The 20,430-nt window shown below is 44.2% G+C and overlaps 1 protein-coding gene across 7 annotated transcripts; it reads left to right on the top strand.

The window, feature by feature from the left end:
* The first annotated feature begins 3,471 nt into the window (after positions 1-3,471).
* Positions 3,472-19,310, top strand: cog7 (component of oligomeric golgi complex 7). 7 transcript variants are annotated; one of them, XM_064322395.1, is made up of 19 exons: positions 3,472-3,607; positions 5,038-5,254; positions 6,386-6,534; positions 8,496-8,612; positions 8,949-9,117; positions 9,308-9,501; positions 9,658-9,780; positions 10,283-10,481; positions 10,587-10,714; positions 10,910-11,091; positions 12,106-12,222; positions 12,684-12,749; positions 13,211-13,397; positions 13,756-13,896; positions 14,013-14,096; positions 14,774-14,888; positions 15,489-15,632; positions 17,464-17,652; positions 18,620-19,310. In XM_064322395.1, exons 2-18 carry the CDS (start codon positions 5,089-5,091, stop codon positions 17,628-17,630), a joined length of 2,448 nt encoding a protein of 815 aa, XP_064178465.1. In that variant the 5' UTR covers positions 3,472-3,607; positions 5,038-5,088; the 3' UTR covers positions 17,631-17,652; positions 18,620-19,310. The 7 variants fall into 7 exon arrangements, with proteins under 7 accessions (XP_064178465.1, XP_064178466.1, XP_064178467.1 ...); XM_064322396.1 differs by having other exon boundaries at positions 3,479-3,626; XM_064322397.1 differs by lacking the exon at positions 3,472-3,607 and adding an exon at positions 3,719-3,997.
* Positions 19,311-20,430: the final 1,120 nt, after the last annotated feature.

Here is a 20,430-nt window from a genome sequence, read left to right on the forward strand (position 1 = left end):
TTGACTGTGAAAAATGAGAATATGAAACAAGGTCTTCATGCATCGAAAAATGGCTCTTCCTGTCTCAGCATCTCACAGACTTTTTGTTGACTTGCCTTTCGATTTGTAGACCCCGGCCTGAATGAGGATCCCCAAATAAGCATGTACGGCGCCCTCCATAATATGTGGGTCAAATATATATTTTTTGGTTTTGACTAGATTTGTAATCAAACAACTCTCATATAGTTAATTAAAGTTTAGTAAAGGGTATTTTTTTTTTATACGTACATTTTGGTTTCACTTTGTAGAAATGATGGGACTTTTTATACCCATTTCAGGGCACCATAATGTTTGAGACGTATTAATGTTATGTAAACGAAAGCAGTGATGTTTAGTACTTGTCATATATCCTTTGCATGCAATGACCGCTTGAAGTCCGAGACCCACAGACGTCACCAGGTGCTGAGTATCTTCTCTAGTGATGAGAAGATGATATGGTTATATTTTCAAGGGATTTACAATGATGGACTCATAGACAGAAACAAAATTCTCCTGGCTACAAGGGCAGAAACACTGAAACACTGAAGCCATATTAAGCCCCGTTATAAAGTGCCGGGACACACATGGCCAAGGGAGGTGGAATAGAGTACACTTTTACCCTTACTCCCATACAAACAATGGCTTATACATATAGAAACAAACCATTAGACAAGATTTTACATCCGACAATGTAATTTTAACAAGCTTTCAGAACTTCAAAAGACGTCATACTGGTAGTTATGATTCTCATGTTTGGTAATGGATTGATTACAGACAACGTGGACTGTAGGCAGTAGGCAACTCCGAACTGTAGACCAAGACTAACATACAAAAGGTACACATAATGAATATATAGCCCATCATCTTTCTAATAACGCTGCTTTACGACGGTCCCGGCATCCTCACAACAGGAATTCAGTGGAGTACTGTACATCCCTCAGAATCAGATTCCTGCTGATGTATTGCACCGACCTTCGGTTGTCCCTTTAATCCTGCAAGAACACAGCCCCCAGCCCAGCCCCATAGGCACTGGAATGGCAGGTCATAGTCTGAACTCTGAAGCATGCGGTCCTTCAGGTCCTGATAGGCAGCTTCACATGTGGCAGTCCACAACTTCTGCAGGCTTGACTTCAGGGTAAGGTCAGTCAGTACCACGGTCCTGCTAGCAAAGTTCGGGATGAACCAGCAGTACCAGCCAACCAGACCTGGGAATGACATCCCCTGCTTTTTGGTCATGGGTGGCAGACAAGCCTTCACGACCTTAACTTTGCTTGATGAGACCTTCATCCAGCACATAGGCCAGGTACTGCACCTCAGACTTTGCAATGCACTGCATTGCCAAATAGACTCTTCCGCTAACTGACATGTAATCGCAGTTTGGTCGTTAGCTAATGTTAAATTTGACTAACTACAGGCTGACAGAAAGCAGAAAATAAATTATCTAATAGCAATTACTATTTGAAATGTGTCACATCAACGAGTAAACTCACTAGTGATCAAAATAATTAACTAAGCAGTCTGCAAAAGTAGAAAATAATCCGACAGTAAAATGGTTTTGTGGTGCTGCCACATTCAATCATCCTATCAATTCTCCATAATCTTTGTCATGTTATCATCTTTGGTTGCACCAGATGACAGCAATTTCCTCATTAATGGATGAGGTTACAATAAGGGGAAATGCTGATACACGCGCATATCAAGAGCAACTTCAACCATGTGAAGGCTAGTATAATGTAACAGTCAAATTCTAGAAAAGTTGGTGCAAAACTCACACTATGTGACCATTGGAAATATTTTGGAGCTTCTGATGTGGGCAGAAGCAACAACACTCTCTGCCCTAGGCACAAAACACAGGTTAGCTATGCTAACATGACTCACGGGACATTCTGCCTACATATGGCCTGACTGTCCACAACTAAGTTATTTTAGCTTTGTCTCTTGATCGATTGTCAGGGGCTCTTGTACTAGAGGTGACAGATGATTTAGAGAAGTCTTTAAACTACAATCACAACTAGTACCAGAGGTGACAGATGATTTAGAGAAGTTCTTTAAACCACAATCACAACCACCAACAGACTTACCAATGGCTGATGTGAATGCGCTGTGGCTTTGGTCTTCCCTGGTACCCCTGGAGTTCCCAAGCTGGTATCCTAGGGCGAGTCATCTGGGAGTAATGAAGGTCTCTGCCAATTCCAATTGATGTGGTGGTTCCACTCCTTAATCCACATGCAGAGTTCTTCTCCAATCTCCTCCTTTGTCTTCAGTCTTACTGTCATTCACTTATCATAAAGATCTCTAAGATATGCTTGAAGCTCTTTGGGTTTCTCTCCCTCGACTACTGTGTGCTCTCAGAAGTGCAGGCCGGTAAGTCACCTGGGTGATTTCATATTTCAACAACACAGCACTCTTGACCTTGTCATACTCCAATGTCTCTGTGAAGTCCATAGCGACATACACCTCTCTAACTTTCCCAGTCAAGAGTGGTACCAAGTGGAGTACCCACTCTTCTCTAGGCCAATGTTGCTATACACTCAAATGTTGTCAGATCGGAAGCGAAAGTGAAAAAAGAGACTGGCTCGCGGGGCTACACCTGCCCTGGCTTGTTTTTCCTGCCCCTCTTCTTGGACCTCCTCATGAAGCAAGGCAAACTGATGGTGAAGTGCTCCCCGTCTGCCGCAAACTGAAAACTCAAGTCTTCAAATCATACCTTGGCTCCCTCCCAGCCCGCTCTAGCACTTGTTCTGCCAATGGCTCCGCTGAAACTGTGATGAATTACACATCTACTTGATTGCACTTCTAATTTGTTGTTACATTGTTTATTATTGATATTTTTGTATTGCTATATTGTTCTTTTGCTAAGTTGTACATCTTGTTATTGTGTCATCTTCTTGTCTTCTTGTAAACTAGTTTACAGGTGATCCAATGTTTTCGAATTTGTGGTCTGAAGATTTACCTCCCAACTCTACGGTTAATTTTGCTCTTAACCCCCAATTTATGTCTTAAGTTGTTTAGGGTAAGAATGTAATGTAATTTGCCAAAAAAGATTAACATTTATTAAGATTTTAATACTTATACACTGGGGGCGACATAGCTAAGGAGGTAAGAGCGGGTGTCTGGCAGTCGGAGGGTTGCCGGTTCGATCCCCGCCCTGAGTGTGTCAAAGTGTCCCTGAGCAAGACACCTAACCCCTAACTGCTCTGGTGAATGAGAGGCAACAATTGTAAAGCGCTTTGGATAAAAGCGCTATATAAATGCAGTCCATTTACCATTCCAATATTGAACTGATCTGAATTTTGATACAAATGGGAAAATGTATTTCTAGACATTCATCCATTTTTAATTTAAAAATACGTCTTTAAACTTCAAACACTCCCCATCTCCAGTTAACACAAATACTGCATTTCCCACTTAATTATTTATTATTTGTTGTCTTCCGGTACTTTTGTTGTTCGACGGACAGTATTGAACGTAGCACTTGGCCACGTCGCAGCTACCCTCTGAACTGTAGTTCTATGCAGCTACCCTTTAATCCTTTGCGTACCGTATCGTCTTTTTTTCTCAGTGGACTGCTATGCAACTGATATGTCAGGTAATATATGCGGAAAATAGTGAGTATCATGTGAACTTAAAATTGATAGCACTATGACAAATGTTACTTTCTCCTGGAATCTAGTTTTTGAATGTTTTGTTTCTGAACGGATACATCCGATTCTGCACGTACAGGAAGCTGCTGTCAAAGATGTGAAAACATAGCTACAAGCACAAGGGTTTTAAACGACAGCAGGATACATAGCTACCTGCTTTTAAAAACGTAATCTTTACTCTACACCCTCCGATTAACTCTGGAGGAGGCTGTTGCTTTGCTCGAACTATATTTAGTTGTAATGATAATTTCATTCTCTTGGGCTGTTTATTTTATATTCGTCTCAAGACCAGCAATGGGAAAAAACTACAGAATCAACTGAAGCTCTGACAGTAGGTAATATTACTACCTAGCGTTGGCAAACGGAATCTAAATATAATTAATGAAACATAATTTATGCCAACAATTATTTTAGTCATTTTTACAACTTTTTGCCAATGTCTCCGTAAGTATTTAGCTAGCCATGTTCTTCCCTTTTGGCAAGCTTCATTGACTACAGTTCCTGGGAGATAACTTTAGTGACCATTCAGATACATTGATATGCACTTACATCTGGTTAATGCTAGGTCTTGTAAGTTAGGTAATAAGTCATCATAAGTGAAATGTTATGTTATTTGAATATTATGCAACGTTTATAAATAGGGCCTGCAGAAAATTCGGACCTGTTCTGAAAGCAGTAGTACGATCAGTACGAGGTCCCCAGTCTCTTGTGAAACGTTTTCATACATTAATCATATAATTAGATACCACACGTGAAGCCTCAAAGCATGTGGATTGACTTCGATCTGACTCCAGTACAAGAAACGGTTTTATCTACCATTGAAAATCACAGTAGTCACATATAATTGGTACCAGAAAACTGGAAAAGTTGTCATGCATCCCCAGTAGATAATCTGGGAATTTTCTGTACATTATGTTAGTCTGTCCATGTTTCACTTTGTTGGCTCTTCCCTTAACCTGCTTCATAGTACAGTATTGTCAGCATATTTATGCTGTCAGACTTTTTCAAATTAATCCTCATGGCGTAACTGGTTGCATGCCTGCCCTGTTTATCAAAATATTACCTATAGTGACCCTTTGTGGTTACAGTTGGAAAGCCACTCGCATTCCTCTTGAATCAATTGTTCAGAAATATCTTCATGATCTAATAAACATTAATAGCATCCAGCCCGATGATTAGCTAACCCCTGTGATCACATTGCCCCACATCTCCAAATGATTGGTGTCCTTGAATACCTGTGCTTTTAACTTTTGGAAAATGTTTAGCAATTAGTAAGACTTAATTTCTGAAATTATAGCTGATCCATGTTTAGTGATGGTTCATGTACGAGGAATATACCTGGCCAATTACATGACGTAGCCTATTGCATTCACAGGGAATGGTGACCTTCCTGTTTGACTGAGCTACAAAAAGGAAGAGGAATACAATGGATTTTTCAAAGTTCCTGGATGATGATTTTGATGTGAAGGAATGGGTGAATGGTGCCTTTAAAATGGTTCAGAAGGATGCCCCAGGGAAGGCAGATGGTCACGCAGCCACACTGGTTATGAAACTTCAGCTCTTCATCCAGGAAGTCAACAATGCCATAGAAGGTAAGCTCACTAATGCTGTGCACAATGCAGTCTTGTTATATTTTTGTATATCTGCACAACTTGACGTGTACAATGCATCGATATCATCCATTTTTCTGCTGGTTCTTGTTATCCCCTAAAAATCAGAAACCAGGTCAGACCTAAGGAACCAGATGACGAGTGGAAAAACAATAACATTAATTGATAAATTAAGTCATGAGTAAAGACAAAAACCAGCTTACCCTGTGGCCGCCCAGGACCAGGATTTAGAACCCCTGCTGTACTTGTCTGGACTTGCTATGTGTGGTCTGTAACAAGTGCCCTAGCATATTTGAGATGCTCACAAGCTTTTCAACAGACCATTCAAAGCTGTGTTTAACCTTCCACAAACCCAATATGTTTCAGCCCAGTCTTTGCTTGCATGGATGCAAGCTGCTGTAGACAGATGAGAGGACATGAGTTTTCAGAAAAAAATTCAGCATTTTAGAGATGTCCACAGAAGACATTGTAAACCTCAGTAATTTTCTTATAAATTGTTATTTTTTATCTCAGGAATGGCTGATGTGATGTTAGCCATGATGAATGCTCTAGCCTTGTACTCAAAACATAGTGATGATAGGATGGATGTTGTGTTTAATGGGATAACAACTGAGGATGCAATGTTGGTGGTGTTCATTACTTAAATGGCTTGCTGTCATGTCAGAATTTTGTAGCTGTTTGTGTTGGACTGGTATTGTTCACTGGTTAAATTTTGACAGCTGACTGAGTGGACTTGACATGTTGCCTCTGGTTACGCTTACATAATTAAGACAGCTGGTAATTATTAGATTTTTGTGGTGGCGGAGGCCGATATATACTGGTTAAAACATGAAGCCTGTGCATAACATGACAACATATCACAAGAATTGTCACAGCACGAAAAGCATATCGGGCAAGATTTTCAATATCATGCATCTCTGCTCAACTGATACCACCTTGCACAGAGATAGAAACGGCTCAAACTGGTATGGACTAGAAAATTACATGCAGTCTACTTGGCTGTATGTTCGCTGTGTTGAACAAATGGAAGCTGACGTCATGTTGTTTTGGGGTCACTCAAGGATCACTTAATGCTGTTTTTTCTGTTGTTGTCATGGTGCTGCCGCGGTGCAGAGAGCAGTAACCAGGCCCTTCAGAATATGCCCAGGGTGCTACGTGACGTGGAGGCTCTGAAGCAGGAGGCTTCCTTCCTGAAGGAGCAGATGATCCTGGTCAAGGAGGACATCAAGAAGTTTGAGCAGGATACAGTCCAGTCCATGCAGGTACTTCAGTAAATTACAACCTGATTATTCCTGCAGGAATCCACGTTGGTTACAGGCAGCCAGGTTAAACATACAAGAGTACTTAAAAGACTTAAAGTACTTTAATGCACAGCAGTTTAAAGTAATGCCTGAATGATTTCCTGTAATTTAAATATAGGTACTGCTAAGATAAACTTTTGATTGTTATCAATAAATAGACATGCCAAATGTTTTGAGTCCTTACTGGTGTGCAGAGAGCTCAGCTTTAGCATTATGTATTATATTTAATGTTTTTAGTGTGAATTATAATTGGGTCATGACTGTGACCAGTACTTTTTATAAAATCATTATTAATCTGTGTTCTGTCCACTCAAATATAAATACAAAATGCGTAAATGCTAGACATGTAATAGGAAATTACAAATAAAGAAACATATTCGTTTTATTTACTGCTTTAATTTAGAATACTTGGTGAACCAAGCGTGGTTTGCTAGTGAACTACAGATTTTTGCCTAATGTTCTTTGTGATTCTGTTTGAGAATGAACGAAAAATCTGTCTGCCCATGTCCCACTCTATATTTAATTATTCTTATTCCTGTAACATATTTCCATACGTCCCTTATTTAACCACATGTTTTTTATCAATTCGTAATGCTTAATCTGCTTTAGCCTTTGAAAATCTCTGGAAACATAACCTGCTGTACAAGCTCCCTTCTGGTGTTACGGGAAGAATATTTCCTTAATTTTAGCGCCAATGCCCACATTCCCCATACACATCATTGTAAAGCTGGCTTGTTGACAGAAAATTCTATAAGTATCAAACTATCCTTCATTGTGAATAAACTGTCTGGGCCAATCGAAACCATATAATGTAGTAATATTAACAAAATACATGATACATTTAAAAAAAATATGTACTTATCCCATTTCTTTTTTAAAAGTAACATTTGTCATTGTAGTAATTCAGTATAAAGAAAGGTAATTATGTTTTTATTAACCCAACCCCGTCCTTTTCTCCTATCCCTAAAATCCACAGCTATACATTTAAGTGTGCTCTCAATATCCCATGTTGTGTGATCATTTTGACTGTAATGTACACAACAGACCCGCTGTATTTCACTAAACAAATTTCTGGAGAAGAACGGCTAAATATACATTTTATTGAATAATTGTATAATCTGCATTTATACTGCTGTCTTAGTTCTGGTAAACCTTATGAAGGTTTCCTGATTATCACTTCCTGTATGATGCTGCTGATTAATTGCTGAACTTTCTTCTTCCTGTTTCCTATGCGGTTGTTCTAATAAGTGAATGGCGGTGGTCATGTAGAACAACAGGAAATGTCATGCCCAGCTGCACAAAATGGATTCATTATGTAATTAGCTTTAGATTGACTGTGTTGGTCATTAATATCCTCACCCTGAGCTGACCAGAGGAGGATAGGCTTACTTACAGGGTCCACTGTAAGGCATGTTGTGACAAATGTTTGTGAAAAAAAATTCTGTTCAAAAATATAATTCTGTGTGCATGACATGTTGTGTTACCGATAGCCCAGGATGGAGGAGACGTGAAACTGCAGAGGAAACAGTTGTGTGGTTGGTTTATGTAGAAACAATGTTATGATGGTTCCTGTTTGTGTCTGTAGGTAGCTGAGGTACACAGGAAATCAGCATTAACATTCGAGACACCACAGTGGCATCTAAGCAACGTATGCATGTTGTGTACGTTTCTGGGAAACTGCTCTTTGGGCTGTACAGTAATTTGTGCAAGTCATTGTTGGCCATGGTTTCTGAAGGGCAAATCTAGCGGTTTCATGGGTTAGATCTCACCGCTGTGTTTCAAGGAAATGCATTTGCCCTATATTTAAGAAGATTTATAAACTGTGTGTCCCAGACCAGGGAGAAAACTGCAAGCTAGTGTGCAAGAGGGAGTGTTGAAGGTGCTGATGGGTGTGTTGGTCTTATCGAGTCTCTTTTCCCCAGGTCTTGGTGGAGATCGATCAGGTGAAGTCTCGCATGCAGCTGGCCGCCGAGGCTCTGCAGGAAGCGGACAAATGGAGCACGCTGAGCGCAGACATCGAAGAGACTTTCAAGACTCAGGTGGTTGGAAGAGGGCTATCTTCTTCTCACTGTGTGATCTTTGACTGCTCGCAGCCTGGTGGATGTTCCGTTCATGTGGTCAGCAACTCAGGAGAATATCCACATGGGATATCCAGATCCCCAGTCTGTCTATTAATGGGAAGAGAATGAAGAATATTATCTCATGTTGTAGAAATTTTGTAAAATTATGTTTTTGTGGATTAAATTATTTGCATTGCCTCCTTATACTCCCTATGCACTGTCAGGCAAGGTTAACAGAAAGCAATGCACACTGTGTAAATCAAACGGGTGACTCAGATGCTGACCCAGTGCTCTGTGCTCCTCATTCCTCCCCAGGACCTGGCCCTGATCTCCTCCAAGCTCACCAGCATGCAGAGCAGTTTGGCCATGCTGGTGGACACCCCCGACTACTCTGAGAAGTGCGTCCACCTGGAGGCCCTGAAGAACAGGCTGGAGGCCCTGGCCAGCCCCCAGATTGTGGCCACCTTCAATTCGCAGTCTCTGGGTGAGAGATTGCCTCGTGTGAGGCCTGTGCTGCTGGCCCCATGCACGCTGGCCCCATGCACGCTGGTTCCATGCACGCTGGCCCCATGCACGCTGGCCCCATGCACGCTGGCTCTGTGCATGAAAGCCCCCCCACGTAAAATCAAACGTTTGCGTTTTGACTGTTCTTCTTTTGTTTTTGCTGTCCCCAGACCAAGCAAAGCTGTGTGTGAAAGTCTTCACAGAGATCGACAGGATGCCTCCCTATCTAAAGTCCAACGTTTGCGTTTTGACTGTTCCTCTTTTGTTTTCGCTGTCCCCAGACCAAGCAAAGCTGTTTGTGAAAGTCTTCACAGAGATCGATAGGATGCCGCAACTCCTTGCCTATTACTACAAGTGTCACAAGGTGAGACACGCTAGACACTTCCCAAACCCTGCTTTCTGCTTCTTGATCTGTGCACACTTCCCGACCGCAGGAACGGGGCGGGCTCATCTGAAGGCAGCCGGCCTGTGAGGCGGCTCTGTGGTTTGCGGTAATGCCGCGGCGCTTCTCTGCCCACAGGGTCAGCTGGTGGGCGTGTGGCAGGACCTGTGCCAGACCGAGCTTGGCCTCGGCAAGCAGCTGGCCGAGCTCTACGACACGCTGCTCTCCACGTGGCACTCGCAGCTGCAGTGGAGCAGTCAGGTACGGCGCCACCAAGGCCCTTTGACCAATCGGCACCCTCGCGCCCGGGGGCTTATGCTACGAGCCGAATATTTCGCTGCGTTAAGAATGTTCTGCTCATTGACTTGGAAGTACTCTCTGGTTTTGCTGCTTTGCAATGATCCATGTTTCGTGTGTGTGTTGTGGGGGGTGGGAACATTGGCTTCCCTAGATTGGTGGCAGGGTGATATACTGTAGCTAGCTTAAGGATATAATTAGCCACAGCATAAAGAGCTGTGTTAGTTTTTTTTGGTAGCCCTCTGTCACCTAACCTGCAACGTTCTGATACCAGTTTCTCAGTCAGTCCCATTTCCTGTTAAGTTTTGGAGGCCTTCAATATGTTTCAGCTGTTTGCTTGTCTCCTTGTTCGAATCAGCCAAACGACGCTACACTATCATTTTGAAATGATGCGTATTCTGTGATGTGATAGGTGTCTCTTTTAGAGCAGTGTGGGTCAGACTCTGTGTTGATTGGTGTCTGGCAGGTGTTTAAGAACCCGTACGAGGTGGTGACCGTGCTGCTGATCCAGACGCTGGGCGCCATGGTGCCGTCTATCCCAGTGTGCCTCAGCACGGCCATGGAGCGCGCCCCCCAGGAGGACAAGCTGGAGACCCTGCTGGAGCTCCACCAGACCGCCGCCAACTTCGGGAGGAACCTGGAGGCGGCCATGCTGCCCCACCTGGGTAGGGTCGAGCGCCGATTGGCTCAGAGCCACGTGCTGAGGCGCCAAGCAGGAAGCTAAATCTCACAATACACCACCCCCCCCCCCCTTTTGTCTTTGACGCCAGGCGAGACCAACCTGCTGAAAGTGGCCGAGCTGGTGACTGCCCTTTATGACCCCTACAAGCCTTACCAGCTGCAGTACGGGGAACTGGAGGAGTCCAACCTGCTGATTCAGATCAGCGCGGTGCCCTTGGTGAGTGGAGCTCCTCCCCCTTACGGGACGCAGGACTGTTTCTCATGAAAAAGGTTATCTGGGGCGAGTGCCATCCGTCTCAGTATTAGTCATACCGCCTCCCTCGCCCTTGTTTGTGGAGATCCGCTCGGAGCGTGCGCAACTGCGCCGTGGGCTGGTGACTGATGTGCTGCGCACCGCGGCTGTGCTTGGCAGGAGCGTGGGGAGGTGATAGACTGCGTGCAGGAGCTCAGCCAGTCCGTCACCAAGCTCTTCGGCCTGGCCGGCGCGGCTGTGGACCGCTGCGTCAAGCTGACCGACGGCCTGGCCGTCTGCGGGCTGCTGAAGGCTCTCAAAGCGCTCTTCACCAAGTACGTACTCAAAGCGCTCTTCACCAAGTATGCACTCAAAGCGCTCTTCGCCAAGTACGTACTCAAAGCGCTCTTCACCGAGTATGGGACGTCTGAACCGTCTGCTTTCTCCGACGCGCGCATGCGCGCCCACATGAGCACACACAGAAACACACACACATCCACCTCCACAGCGCACAGACACAAGCACTATTCATAGACCCAGACTGACGCAGGCTCCGCCGCTACTCAACCCACACACCCAGCCACATGCGCGCATGCACATTAACTACTGATTATACATTACTCACAGATATGCAAACTGAAGCACAGTTCAACTTGTACGTGCACGTATGCACATACACTACCCACAGACACGCATGCGCACAAACAGGTAGTCTGATAAGCACAAAAACATACGTGTGTACAACGTGTACAGTTCACCTTGCGTGTGCACGTACACATGTACTCATCTGTGTGCGTACGTGTCTGTGGGTAGTGTATGTGCCTGTGCACGTGCAAGGTGAACTGTACTTCTGGTTGTTTATCTGTGAGTGATGGAAGTAGTTAATGTGCCTGGGTGTGTGGGTTGAGTGGCGCCTGAGCCTGCGTCCATGGATTTTTAGACATGAGCGCTTACACAAACTCAGGCGCACGCGCACATACATGCCACCTACAGACGTAGACACATGCATCGTAGGAGGACAATTATTCACAATACACAATGACTAACATGCACACCTCACAGACACACAGACATGAACACACAAACATTAAACATGCACACACACACACACGCACATGCATACACACACACACACACACACACACATGCTTTTGTGGAGGAAATGTCCACGTGGCTATTTCTGCTGGTCTCCAGAAAATGCAGTGTCTTGCCTCAAGTGCAGCATGTTTACCACAGGAATAAAGTTTAAAGTTCAGGAGGTACGAGCTGTTTGTAGACATGATGCACTCAGACACTCAGTCACAGACATTCAGAGCTGATAAATAGGAGTGGTCGCTCTTACTGTCAGTGTTCCTCAAGTCGACCGTTTTCTGCAGGTACGTGTCGGACTTCTCCATCACCCTGCAGTCCATCCGAAAGAAGTGCAGGCTGGAGGACGCCTGCAGCGCCTCAGCGTACCAGGAGGACTGGACCGCCTTCCAGAACTCGGTCAGGTGGGTGTGGTTGCCTGGTCAAACCCCCCTGGCCGCCTGTCAAACCGTCACTGTTAGAGCAGAGCTCCCAGGCTTTCTAAGTAACAATGGCATTTCGCAAAGAATGGTGTTTCTTGTGAGCGTGTTCATTGGGAACAAAGTTTTTTTTTTTTTTTGAGTTTCCCTAAATATTACAGATTAATGCTGCATGATAGATAAAGTAATTGACTAGCTCCTTGGTAAAACTACAAATCAAGAAAGTTTGCATTTGACTAAGTTTGTGGTTGGTTCATTTCATGAGCCAGAAGGTAAATGCTTATATCCTGTTGTACAAACATCCCTTTTCCCATGAAAATGCACTGTCATTAGATTTTCATTTCCCAGCACTGCTGGTTAGATTAAAATGGCTTCCGTTTCATTGTTGCATATCAGTTTTACTTGTACGGTTATTGCCATTTCCCTCTGGTTCTTTTGTACTGTAGGATTATTGCCACTTGTGGTGAGCTGCTGAGGCAGTGTGGAGCGTTTGAGCAGCAGCTGTCTAACAGGTAAGAGGCTCAGCGGCATCTGGAGCCTTTTCTGTCTTACTGTCTTTGTTACTCACTTCCTTTTATTACACAGCAAGGAGTATCTATTTTTCACCTGCTTCTGCTTCACCTCATCATTTGTAGTTCACAATGGGACCTGTTTAATGTACCCTCTGGTAGCTCAGTGGAGATTTAGATTGATATCATTTAGACTTATGGATACCATGGATACCATGTTTTGAATGGGGACACTCAGTTGACTATAGGAACGCTCTGAAGTTAGTATGGTGTCAACACCAGTGCGTGAGCTGTAGATACAGTCAGCTCTTAATGAAAAGCTTTGAATCCCCCCTCCCTCCCTGGTGAATGTACTAACTGACTGTGAGATTGAGCGGTTAGCGGGTGGAATTTAGACCCGTGTCAGTTGGCGCTGGCGCACTGACGTCGCCCCTGAGCCGCGTGTCTGTGCTCCCTGCCCGCAGGATCCTGGCCACGGCCGGTAGGTACCTGTCAGAATCCTACAGCCCCCGCAGCTTGGCCGGGATACAGGAGGCCAGCTCCGCAGACAGGAAGGCCTCCGCTAAGAACCCCTGGCAGGAGTACAACTACCTGCTGAAGGGGGACCCCGCCGAGTACGCCAGCCTGATGGAGATGCTGTACAACCTGAAGGTGAGGGAGAAGCTGAGGGTGTAGCGTGGGTGTTTCACGACTGTGTTAAAGATGGCCGCCGTCCTTTCCGCTGATGTTAGAGACTTTGCAGCTCTGGTTTAAGTCTCAAATCTGGTTTAATTCTAGAATAGCATGACTAAGTGGCTATTGGATATTTTTTTGTGATTGAATTGAACATTTAAGACCCAGTCAATGGCTTTCCACAAATATTTGTATTGCGGGTAAGATCGCAAAAGACAAAACAGTTGTTAATGGAAACGCTTCTGGGAAGTGTTTTGCTCCTGGTTCCCATTTGAAAATGAACGTGCGTTTTCGGGGGGGCGAAGTGCTCAGTGCCTGTGTGCTCCCTGTGTTTCAGGAGAAGGGCACGGGTAACTCCAGCCTCCTCACCGAGCCCCGCGCCGCCCTCACCCGCCTCAACCAGCAGGCAAACCAGCTGGCCTTTGACTCCGTCTTCCTGCAGATCAAGCACCAGCTCTGCCTGGTCTCCAAGATCGAGGTGAGGGCTGCCATTCGCTTTGAGCTAACGGCTAACCTGCTAAGATGAACTGCCTGTTTTTTCTTTAAGGATTGTACTTGATGGTCTTTGTGCAATCGTGCTATCTTTGTCAGCAGAGCAGGAACTCCAGTGGTATGGGAGAGAGTCTGACAGAGGACCTGCCCACCTTCAGTCTGTCTCCACTGGAGTACATCAGCAATGTAAGCCTGACCTGCAGTGCATGCCCAGGGTACCAGAGGTCAGATAAATGGATAGTTGTGTGCATAAGCTCTATGCAGGAGGTCCCGGAGCAGCGCTAGAATTTCGTGGACTTCACAGAAAGTATTTATTATATTACACTACTTTTTTACACTGGTACAAAAACATATTTACCATATTCCACAGGTTCTTGAAATGTGAAAATTGCAGCAAGTGAATTTGTACACACCAAACAATCTATTTATCCCAAAGATTTTTTAAAACTTATTAAACCCAGAAACCATCGTGCGCCCCTCCAAAAGGCCTCCCTGTGTTACTGTTTTCCTCCCAGATTGCCGCACAGCCTGTGAATGGTCCACAAAGCCTGAAACCATCGCGCGTCTTTATGGCTTTGTCTTGTAATCTGTGATTAAATCTGTTCATCAGAGTTAAAGCCTCGCAGAAGCAGGCTTTGACAATCCTCAACAGAGATAATGGCGCTCTGTTTAGATTCACAGCCCTTATCTGAGAGAGGGAAGATGACTGTGTGGGCGGTGATAAGGGCAGTCTTTCAAAATGATGCAAGTTGTTCTCTGTCGTTATGTAGCATCGCAGCATGTCCAATGAACTAATCATCTTTCGGGAGCGTGGGAATTGAAGTCCATTCCTCATGGTTACACGTGTCTGTGTCCCTCCTCAGATTGGCCAGTACATCATGTCCCTGCCTTTGCATCTGGAGCCCTTTGTCACACAGGAGGACCCAGCGCTGGAGCTGGCGCTGCATGCTGGGAAACTGCCCTTCCCTCCTGAGCAAGGTGATCCCGCACACAGCCCCCTCCCTGTTTCCTCCTGCAACACGTCAAACTCTCCATTCGGGGGTTCCTCTCTGCTGCCTGCTGTCCATTATATTAGAGCAGCATTATAATAATTCAAGTCTCAACTACTGGTTAGGGACCATTTGATAATACCGTCTGAAAATACATAAAATTACACACTTTGTGGGTGTACGTATAGTACCAGACTTTTCTTAATTTGTTTAAGGTATTACATATCTTTGGTAGTTTAAATTTCTATAAATCATCAGTTTCATCTAAAATACATTTTTATAAACTCATTTATAGGCATTGCTTGTTATTATTATTACTTTTTAAGTATATCTCTGATCTCTTTCGTAACATCCTGTTACTACTCACTAATATATTTTGTGGTTTTTTTGTGGTAGTGAAAATTCTGGCCTTATGTGTTTTTAATTAATTCACTGTGGTAACAATTTGTAACAATTGTAGTATATGTATTTGCTCTGCCAAACTGTCAGACTGTATTTATAAATGCTGGATAGGTTTGAATGTGGCTGGGAAGGTGTTTACAAAGAACTGGACAGTTGCCTAAGATAATTGGTATTTTATTTCAAATAGGTGATGACCTGCCTGAGTTGGATAACACTGCAGACTATTGGCTGGGCTCAATCGCCAGGGCAACGATGCAGACGTACTGTGATGCCATTCTGCTGATCCCTGAGCTCACCCCCCACTCCACCAAGCAGCTGGCCACTGATATAGGTGAGCGAAGGTCATGCGGGCATAACTAACGATGCTCTACAAAGTTCATTCTCCAGCTGTTTCCTGTGCACAAGAAAGGTTTTTAAACTCTGATTCAGTTGGAATCGTTAATTACTTCTTTAAATAATTATTTTAATTATTTCAGATGACCTCAGGCTGTTCGAAGGCTCTTATTCAGATAGTATGGCCGTAACTTTTAAAGATTAATTAGGTTTTTTTCAAACCTGTCAGTAGCTTCACAGTGGTGTTTATTGGGCATGTCAAGATACAGGTTCAGTTTACCACAAACAAGTCTTGTTTATCTAAACTTCTTATTTGGAAGTGAGAACGAATGTGAAATTTGATATTTGTTTGCTGAAATAAGGAGTGAAAATAATTCAATTTCTACTTGCAGAATTGACCTACTGCATTTACACAATTATTTAGTGGCAGTTTTTTTACACTTTAAGATTGTATTTGGCTTCGTATTTCATCAGAAACTACAGTAAAATTTATCCAGGAAATAATCCAGCAAGCACAGAATGCCACGTTTTTTGGGATAAATGAAAAGACACAGGAAGAACTGTAAACATGAGCAATCATATTTTTTTTGTTATCATGAAACTTCATAACAGCAACTTAAAAGATGTAAGAAATCGTCTAAAATTTTTCTAAATGTTATACCGCATACCTAGTGCATATTTATTTTAAAAAGTCATCTAACTAGCAACATAAAAAATAAGAAAATAATAATAAACAAACTTTAGATAAAAAAAGGAAATAAGCACTGAAAATAGCTTTACAGAGACATAAAAATAATTGTGTGATTTGGTCAGACCTAGCACTTGGTGTGCAACTCACTTGAACTGGCCAGCACTCTTGAGAGCCTTTCAATCTGGCTCTCAGGAGCTAGGCACTCTTGAGATGGGTGGAAATGCGCACCCTAGTGGTGGCCATGCTGATGTGCTCCTGCTCCTCCGTTGTACCGATATTGTAGCTCGCTTAATGATGCGTTACTGATAGGCCCGGTGAGCTGATTGTGACGAATGACTGTTGACTGCGAAATAGCGACGCTCGTGGCTAAAAAAAAAGGAGGAATGGGGAAAAATAACTCGCCGGAGAAAGGCTGTAAAATAAGAACTTGAATGATCTTTATGCTCTCCCCGTCTGTCATTAGATCACTCGCTGCTTGTGCGAGAGTGCTGCTGGCAGAATGTGCTGTAAGGCACGCATCACACACTGCTGAGTCATCGCTGAGTGGGCCCACTAGAGGCTTCCACGTCGGGCTCTGCGGGGATGCAGCAGCTGATCGCGCTGCAGTCAGCACTAAACAGCCCGAGTAGTGAAGGGAGCACAGTCCCGGCATATGGGAGTTAAGTCGTCTCGTCACGCAGAGAGACGGCATATGGGTGGACAGCGTGTTTCAGGGGACGGGGAGTGCCTCCGTTTACCCCCGCGCGACTGAACAGCTCCCAGATTGGATCGGCATACTGAGAGCAGGGCTTTCCTTTTGGATTTTTGTCAATGCTTAAAAGTTTCTGGCATGAAAGCCTCAGTCTAATTCTGGCACATGGACAAGATCTTTAGGTAAGCAGGACTAGTTTTGGGCCTTAGCACAAACAGCAGAAGATCTGTTTCAGTTGCCATATGCATTCAATTAACATGAAAATCAACTGAACTAACCTGCAGTCTATGAATGATCGAATCGGATTATGCTACTCATTATACTGTCAGCTGTTGAAGGAGTTTGGAGATGCTAGGTGACCTATAGAAACATACTTTCACAGAGAAGTGAGAGTGCATGCTTTTGTTTGTGCGTTCGCGTTTTTTGACAGAAGCTCTCGCCCTCTAGACTACTTGAGCAACGTGATGGACGCTCTGGGTCTCCAGCCCTCACGGACCCTGCAGCAGATAGTCAGCCTTCTGAAGGCCAAGCCCGAGGACTACAGACAGACAGCCAAACCCCTGTCCCGAAGACTCGCCTCCTCAATAGCTGCCATGAGGAATATTGATTACTGAACGGGGATGGTGACCAAATGAGGTAAAGCCTTCACGTCACTGAATGTGGGAGACATGACATGTCCTGGCCGAACAGCCTGGTTTTCCTTTGCATCGTGACACAGGCTGATTTTTACACATCCGTTAAATGGGTTTATGCTTTTAATATTTGAATACATCTCTTTTAAACCGTATCACCTGAATAAATAATTTTGTGTAATTTTTTGCGACTGGATATTGCATTCAAGTGAAGGTGCTCCGGTTGACTCCTGTGTTTCAGTCGGCAAAGTCGCGTGGAAGCCGTCCGTTTAACGGAAGCCGATCCTCTTCTCGTCCGCGCAGTCTACAGCGGCGGCTGCTGCGTACTGAGGGCAGGCTGCCACACGACCGTACTGTCACAGCTGCGGAGGGCAGACGCAATTAGTACCCGAACAGACCCGTCTGAGAACACCGCGTTCTCAAAGTGCTACCGTGGGCGCGGGCGCAAAAAACAAAGACAGCAATTGAATCTGCGGGGCGCTTGACACCGGAGCCGATGCCCCGTTTGTCTCCGGCACGAGGCCCTCTTAAGAAGGTTTTCATGTAATGGCACTGTGGAGTAATGGCCCCCGGGCCCACTTACCGGCGTTCCTCTGCTGTTGCTTCGGCGCGGCGTTTAACCCTAAAGGCTTTTAGGCCTCACAGAGATGAAAAGATGGGGTCATTAATAGGGAGGTGAAGGCCAAACGCTAATGCCGGCTGTGCAGCGAGGCAGGAAAGGTTGGGGAGGAGTGTGAAGGCACTCTGCTGTGCTGCTGTGCTGGACGCTTGTATTACACCGTGTTCTGAGGCACTGTGACCTTGTAGCGGACTCCCGCGTGCATCAAATTGAGCCGCCTCCTGAGTCACCAAAACTGTCGTCATCAGTCGCCTATTGCTTGTGGCTTTCCTGTCATTGACGCTCCACGTGAGTCAGAGGTGCTAACCTCACCTGATGGGAGTTTCGTACTTTATTCTCTTTTCTCCGCCAGATACAGACCTTGGCAGAAGTCAGCTGGCCTGCTACAGTTGAGGGAGGGGTCAGAGAGAGCTGAGGGGAAGCGGGCCACCACTCAGCGGAACGCGTGAAGAAGAGGTCGCTGATTCACTGGCATGTTCCTCGCATGCTCACCGGCAGGCCTGAGAACGCTGCAGCAGTTCACGTGGGAAACTCACCCTACATTTGAGCTGACTTGCAGCATATCCTTTCCTGACTTGTTTTTTTTTTTTTTTTTGTGCAGCTGCTCTGGCTGCAGGCAGACAATAATTGAAGGGTAGGGACCCTGGGGACCAAGGATGGTTGGGAATCATATGATTTATGTTTAAAAAGGCAGAGAGCCTATTGTCACAGTAAATCAGCCTCATTTAAAGAAAAATACTGGATTTTCAAGAACTTGGTGTTTTAGCTTGAGCTTTTAAGCACTATATTGCTACTCATGACGGTTGACATTTTCTATCTGTGTTGACATGAGCTTCTTTTTCTTTTTTTAAATAATTGAATTTTTGATGTATTAGTTACTGTGTTTCATACTGCTTATATGTAAGATCAATGTAAAGTCATATCTTATGTCCAATTTAAACAATTGTAATCTGATAATAATAGGGATATGAAATTGTTTTGATGTCTTCTGATTCATACAGATTGCTCAAATCTCAATAAACATTACACTACCTTCTGTGTCATTTCACTTGTGCAGATTTCAACTTGTTCCACATCTAACAATGATTTCCTCACATAGGACTTGGTAATACAGGATATAGTAAGTGTTACTGTACATGGTGCCCTAGTGGCTGGTCTAGTCTTGGAGATACGAGTTGCTGTTGTGTTTCAATTCCTGAAGGCTGAAAAGCAAGCTTTGTCTAGCACTTGACAGCCAAATAATCTAATGTAAAGAGCTAGTCCTTCTCCTGATGGCGCCGGTGTCTGAGAGGAAAGGCAGTTGTGTTGTGCAATTGTTTGACACTGAGCTTGTGACTATGTTTAAGGTTGAAAGTTTAATTCCCAAGCAAGCCATTGTTCCCTAAGCTTCAGTAGCGACATGTAAGATGTAAAACTGTTTGTACAAGGATAAATATCGGTAACTTCACAGCAGATCTCTGTCCACTTATCACTCCCCAGGAGTGACCATAGAGTGTGAGAGACTGAGATAATGACAGCGTGCCAGACTTGCAGGACCACTTGTCGTCGAATGATCTGCAGGCTGCAAATCCGTGCACACTAAAGGCACATTGCGAGTCTGAACAGATTCACACAAGTTCCACACGTGAGCCTTAGATTGAAATCACACTCGAGCAGAGGAAACTTTGATGTAAATGGATAAAACTTGCTGTCTCAAAATCGGGATCTAACACCTGGGCCACGTTCAAGATAAGAAAGGCGTTTCATGATTTGTTTATTAGTGGGAATGGTGCAGAACACTGCAAACTGGTTTGAGTGTACAGATTGTTCGAATCAAACCGTTTTGGATCTTGAACACAGCCCTGATATGCCTCAGCCCTGAAATGATTGCAGTTACATCAATAGGGAGGCTCAATAGTATATTTTATGCTAGATATACAGTTCAGATACCTTTCCCACAGTAGGCCGTTAAATAATATTTTCATTGTACGTTTGGGTTTGTTCAATACTTTGTTGTTAAAACCTGTATGTTGAGATTGCTATATTGTATTAAATTATTGGGATTAAATTATATAGGAATGTACTACTAATACAAATCAGGGAACACAAAGCACCCATAACTCCTCTCAGATTCCCCCCACCCTCCACACCATTCAGTTGAAGGTGCTTCTTTTCCATGTCTGT

This window comes from Anguilla rostrata, chromosome 2 (assembly GCF_018555375.3).
Source record: "Anguilla rostrata isolate EN2019 chromosome 2, ASM1855537v3, whole genome shotgun sequence".
Classification (NCBI taxonomy): Eukaryota; Metazoa; Chordata; class Actinopteri; order Anguilliformes; family Anguillidae; genus Anguilla; species Anguilla rostrata.